The 6750-nt window shown below is 40.2% G+C and overlaps 1 protein-coding gene across 5 annotated transcripts in view; it reads right to left on the reverse strand.

Moving 5' to 3' along the window:
- Positions 1–6750, reverse strand: part of dock9b (dedicator of cytokinesis 9b) — a 54122-nt gene that overhangs the window by 37600 nt on the left and 9772 nt on the right. For 3 of the 5 annotated variants that reach the window (XM_034151107.1, XM_034151103.1, XM_034151100.1), the window contains exon 1: positions 5484–5957. The exons of 1 other annotated variant lie outside the window; for it this stretch is intronic. In XM_034151107.1, the coding sequence (XP_034006998.1) occupies positions 5484–5597 (114 nt within the window). In that variant the 5' untranslated portion in view covers positions 5598–5957. Of the gene's footprint in view, positions 1–5483; positions 5958–6750 lie in introns of those variants that run through there. One more of the 5 variants, XM_034151104.1, reaches the window with a different exon arrangement.

Consider the following 6750-nt stretch of genomic DNA (forward strand, 5'->3'; position numbering starts at 1 on the left):
AATTAGGGTTAATTCTGCCAAAACACAACGTCATTGCACAAGCTGCACAAGCTGCATATATCAGAGTGTGTGTTCAGATTTATAGGGGGAATTACTAAATTAGACCATTCATTCCATGACTAATCACTTTGAAAGTCCTGTGCCATAAGTAAATGCTGACACACAAATACATCCACACCATGCTTCCTTTCCACTGGACTGAGAAAGCACAAGTCTTTGTCTTTTAAATGCTTACAGCATGATCCTTTAGGTATGACACATGCATCACTGCTGCCCCCCACAGGCGGCTCCTAACCCTGCAACAACACTAAAGCACCATGACTCACTGGAGAAAAAAAAGACTCCTCGCCTCATCTACCTCACTTTCTACATATCCACACAAATCTAACGAAAATGCAGCGTAGGGACACGTAATCGTGAAAGTTTTGCCCAAAATATATTGTAATGTGACCAAGAGTAAAGCAAAGCAATGATTTCAAAGACGGCAGCCACGTTTCACTGCAGAGGTTTGATGTAAGGCGCATGGAAAACAATCTGGGATTGGTTGTGCAAAAATAGGCCTGAGAGCTTTAATCTACTCAGAGCTTTAAGTCTGAATGTATGGGAAATCATGTGGATGTAGATGAAGGGGAATCTTTAGTGATTACATGGCATTAACACAAGTTTTTTTTCATTCTAATGACAATGCAAAGTGTCAGGGACTCTGTGAGGCTGTACTTAGACATTGTCGTGCTTTCAGCTAAAGCTTAACATGCTCAAACTGACAATGCTCACATGTTGATGTTTAGCAGCTGTAGGTTCGTTGTAGCTTAGCATGGTAGCATGTTAACAGTTTCCAATTTGCATTTAACAATAAGAAAAGCTAAGGTTGATGGAGATGATATATGTATAGCAGATTTGTGGATATAAATTAAAGAAATAAACAAATTATAAAAATAATACATCTACTTTTGATGTTTGGATACATGTATATGTTGAATGGAAATAATACACAATAGTATATTGAATTAGCCCATGTCCACAGCAGGGAGAGTAGTTGTGACTTGTTTATCGACCCAGATCATGTTCCTATTGTTCTTTTAGTTGAAATAGTGCTGTGATTCTCTTCATCTCTGACAAATGTGCCAATGGTTTCACCAGGGACTTGAAATAAGGCTAATAATAATGAACGTTGCTGCAGAATCTAGGTTACGCTCGTGTGATTTTGGTATTGAGTGCATCATGAAAGGCCTGCAGGTAATCTGCAAGACTAGAGGACAGGAGCCTTGTGCCCAATGAAATAAAGAACATGGATTTTGGCTGTGTTTAATACTCTTCTTGACTTAATAAACCTGGCTTTAGCCTCATTTATAATGCAATCTAACTAGGTTAACTGCTCTGATTTTATAATCTCAGCCAACCTTCACATGGAAGGATCCTCATGTAGCCAAAAGGATCACAAATGTTTTCCACACTAACGGGAAATTGCTATTTTTACACAGAGAACTGGGTGTGCAATTGTGTCAACTGGGTCAGAATAATTAATTATGGTCACTGGCCATTTCTCTGCAGACAAGCCTGGCTGCAGACTACTGATTGAAGTAGCAACTGCTTTGTTAATGGGGTTCAATTAAAGACAACGTTGAACTCTACCAATTTCAAAGGCTGTGTCCTAAATTTAAATACATTTTATACTAAACGAAAATGAGTCGTTTGTGTCAATCAGACTGTGTCTTTGGAACTGATTTGATGTTTTCCTTTGAGCATAGTTAGGGTTGCCTCGAAAGAAGTGCATACACTTCTGCAAAGCTTTTAAAGTAATAAAGTAAAATGAATCATTATATATTATATCATGAGACTTTTCATAGTGCTTCAGAAATGTAATTACATTGGCAGCTAGTCTTTAGGACAAATGAAAAAGATGATCCGACAATTCAGTTGTTTACTGTCTTTACTTTTCACAGTAATGAGACATTTATTTAAAAAATATCTTTTGGAGTTTGTGAAACAGCCTGCTAACCATGAAATGTAATGTTAGTGTCTGCAAAATGTAGGCAGATTCTTACAATAAACAACAAAAGAAGCCTGCAAACACAGAAGATGTTGCAATAAGTTGAAATCTCCCTTACACGCTCTCTTAAATGAACACTGCAGGCCATGCAGAAGAAACTAAAACATGTAGCAACTATCCAATAAAAACGATGTGTCACTCAAACAAGAACAGACCTTTTCCATTGTGAGCCTGCAGGCTATAAAGCACTGATCAGAGCATTCTTGTTTTCTGAATGTGGTGGAAACTGGCAACATCTCAGAATCATGTCATGAAGTAGGAACTCTGTATTACAGTGATGCTATATCTTGCTGTTTTCTTGCAGGAGAAATAAAGGCTCAAAGGCAGGAAACATACACAAACACACACATGGCAGACTGGCCATGAAAGCAAAAAGGCGGCGCATGTTTACGCCAGCATTTAAGGGTGGGAACGACACAGAGTATGAGGTAGCCTAAATAAAGAAGACATGGAAACCACACGGCCAGAAAAGCCCTAGTCTCAGCTATCAGAGGCAGCAGCTCGTGACACCACAAAGCCAGCAGACGACCAAACGCCCTGCTCCATCCCAGGTCCCGTATCATGACACACATATAGGTCAGCAGTGCTAAAGCATCTGCAAATCTGCAGATTATCTCTGCCGGGGTTTTTCATGCTCTAATCAGAATAAATCCCCTGAAGTGGGGTTCAATCTTTAGTGGAATACCAGTTTGACCTACAGATCTGAAATGAGTGATGCAGGGATGAGTCCTAGCATTTTGACACTTTGTTTCCTTATTCTCAAAGTCAATTGTTATTGAATGTTTGACTGTTTTTTTGGACATAAGGTTGGTAGCTAATACAAGCTTCCAAGATTTGTACACTTTGTTCTACGACATAAAATAAGTACATACCTAAATGGCACACACCCAGTTAAAACCCAGCGTAAAAATAGACATTTCCCGTAGTGTGGAAAACATTTGTGACTAAATGAGACATAATAACGCCAAACATTAGCCGCCTTTAGCTTATTGGTGGTGATGTGAAGTCATGTGACCGTTTATTTAAAAAGGTTGTGTAGATTATCCTGCTGAACAAAGACGTGTTAGGTATTAACAAGTGTTTGCCAAAGATCTTATATATATAGGGCAAAATGTTATTGTTTGTATGCATTTCTAAATGTGTGTTTGCATGAAAAAAATCAGTTAAAAATGTATTCAGCACGCAGGGAGAGGGAATACAGACGTATAAAACCCCTAAGCAAGCATTTCCCGCAGTTGGAAGTGATTATTAAAGCCGCAGGGGCCGCCTTTACTGCTCCACTGCTGGGCCTGCACTTTGTTTACTAAGGTAGCTACGAGCCAGCCACGCCTGCAGTAACTATGGCGGGGCCAGCAGCTTACTTGCCTGATCCGGCCTCAGTCTTGATTTGAGATGATTTATCACATATGCAGGAATTCATAATTGATAGTCCCTCAGGGTGCTTAGTGTGACAACGAGTTACCGAGGAGAAAGAGGGCACGTTTAAAAATAGCCAGGACACCAACCATGGTCTCATCCATTATTAAACACAGCGCAGGGCTCTGATATGACATCCATTATGCCATTTCACACAATGTGGATTAAAACTGAATAAAACGTCTACTATTACACAACATATAGAATGTGCTCCACTATACTTGGAAGAAGAGTACCACTTGAGACTCTATGAAAACGTATCCTTCATCGACAAAACACTTCCTCCATCCTTTTGGATTCAATTCATGCATCACAGCTCAACCCAAGGCCAGCCAACCTGCTTTTTCCTAGGAGAAATCTGAGCCGTTGACAAAATTATTTGATGGCTAGTATACTATATATATATTTGCTTTTACCATACCAGCCTGTCAGTCTCCATGTCAAATGGGCAGGGGAAACAGCTGCACCATAAGTATACAGTCTAAAATAGAGGGACAGCAGAAGTACTTTCACACAGAAGTACTATTACAGGCACATAATGGGACCCAGATGCATACCTTGTGATCTGAAAGTACAAAGTTTAAACCTTTAAGTACGGATTTCTGCTAATACGGTCTGAATTTAATGAACAGTTGCCCCAATAACTTAAAGGGACATTTGTTTACTTGTCATGGGTAGTGCGACTAAGCATCTGAAAACCATTATGTCATCACTCAACTTGACTTTGAGACTAAATAATATAAAACAGGAAACCTATGTTACAAATAGGAGGTGTAGAGTTTGATGAGAGTAACTGAAAGATAGGGACACCCTGCAAATGCAAGGGATTTGATCAATAGGCCCAATCACAACTGTTTTGCCTTATTTTAGTGACGTTTTTAGTCTGAAATGTCTTCGTAGCATAATGCCTCCAATTAAGCCCTATTGAAAACAATTATCACTGATCATTGGAGGAAGGCTGGTGAAGGATAATGAGATTTTGGTAATTTGCTACTGGTAATCTGCCTCCTGTATACAATCCCTTGGCAAGAGCAGCCAGAGTGAACCAATACAACATTGGAGAAACATGTAAAATGCACAAAACATATTTTGAATAGTTCAAACATTAGTTAATTCAATGCAATATTGACACGCCCGTCATTTATTTCAACTAAAAGTATAACATCTGCTCCACTTGGCTTCTTAGCCCATTGCTTCACTGCACTAAGAAGTCAATGATGCACAGTATGAGTGTAACATGATGAGCCATGCCCAGGCCCAATACAAACTCATTAGCACTAAACAGATCTCTTGAACACTGGTCATGTGACAACAGGCCTTTGAAAGAAACCTGCAGTCTCAGCCATACATTATATCAGCTAGTAAAGTTTCATTCTACTGAATTTATACTTCACCTTAAGTGTGCTGGCACTGTTTTAAACTGATGTTAGGATACACAGACCATGTCAATATAACTTGACAGTTGAGGTGGGTTTGATGTCTCCCAGGTCTCAATATAACTGAGACTAAACTGTCGGCGTAGTTTCATGACTTTATTAGAAGATCAGTGAGCGCACTGGGACCATGGAGAGAGACAGCAGCCATTACTCAGCTGTGTCTGTCGAACCTATCTGGTTGCAAGTTGCACCTGGGGGGTTCAGGTGACAGGATGAATTAAAGAAGTATGCAGGCATTTGTGTGTGTGTGTGTGTGTGTGTGTGTGTGTGTGTGTGTGTGTGTGTGTGTGTGTGTGTGTGTGTGTGTGTGTGTGTGTGTGTGTGTGTGTGTGTTGTCCCTCCAGAGCTGGAGGTGTATATTTCAGTTACCTGGCAACTCCTTTGAGAAAGTTGTAACAAAAGACACCCTGCAGAAAATGCACCACAAGTGTCACCATAACTATACAAGTAATTGTCTTAAAATAAATGATGTTATTCTGCTTATAAATTAAGAGACTAGGGTTACAGACGCCATAGTTAGCAAGCACCTGCATGCAGTCTTCTTGTGAGTGCATAACAGACGGCGGAGTTTTTTCTCTTACCATCAAAACTGACGTCCTCACAGCCTCGGAGACGCTCTGCCTCAGCTCTGCGGCGGTGCCCGGTTTGTTGAGCCCCCGGGCAAACTTCCTTGCCTCAGGTGGAGCAGAAGCCATAATATATCCCACCTTTCATCAGACAGTCCGGTACTGAGGAGATCAGACTTGGAGGGCTGTTCCAAGCGGCGGTACGAAGGTTAAAATCCTGCGCTCCAGGCTGTCCGACGTGCGTAAATGCACACTGGCGCTGTGTTATCCGGACATCACGCTTGTCTCCAACTTTACATTAGCACCGTCATAACTGTATTGGAAACAGTAGTCCAGAAGATGACTTTCCTTGTCAACTGCAATCCGAGAGCACCATCCAAAGCCTACGCTCTGTCCCGTCGGCGGAGGTCCCTTGCGCAAAATGGCACGCCCCCCTTCCCAGTGTAATAATGCCCCGTGGGATAGGAATGAAAACTAAGTCGTCCATCATATTTGGAGGATATACGGAGGGGCTAATAAGTGCCACTCATGACTGCATAGAATAGGTGATATACTATATAACGAGACTGCATTAACTCTACTTTGTGGCCACTTTATGATATTGTCCATATTCTGCAATACTGTTTCCATAATAATAGTAGGGAATATTAAAGCAATTTAAACAAATTGATGGCTACATTGTGTACCAATACAAGATGCATAAAGTATTTCAGCTGCAATAAAAAGTATGTTGAGGTTATATAACTACAGACTGCACACTGCTCTGCCGTAGGCCCAGGCTTACATTGCCACCTGCTGGAATAATTATTCTTTTAACTATACAGTCTCTGCTTGGGGCTTTAAACTCTGTATAAAGTTATTTGACCACGCGGGGGCAGTAAAGTAACACTAATACTTGTTTTAACCAATAAAGCCTTTATCTGCTATTGCAATACTAACTTAGAAACATTCAAATATCCATGTAAATAATAATAATACTTGATATGTTTTGTTGTGTTATTATTGTAAAGCTTATGTAGCCTATGTGCATATGTTGCCCAGTGATGTAGCCTATATCCCATGTTTTTGCAATAATTAATGTATTTCCAATAATAAATGGTTATGCAAATTACTGCAGGAGTTACATACCATTACCGACATGTTGCATTTAGATTGTCTATGTTGTTTTATGATGTCAATCTAAGCTAAGCTCTACAGTGTTTACAACAAATAGAACACGGAAGGACTTTGCAGCCTAATGCCTAAATGCAGCATATGTTTCCAGGTTGTTATATCCACAGTC

Source organism: Trematomus bernacchii, unplaced genomic scaffold (assembly GCF_902827165.1).
Source record: "Trematomus bernacchii unplaced genomic scaffold, fTreBer1.1, whole genome shotgun sequence".
Taxonomy (NCBI): Eukaryota; Metazoa; Chordata; class Actinopteri; order Perciformes; family Nototheniidae; genus Trematomus; species Trematomus bernacchii.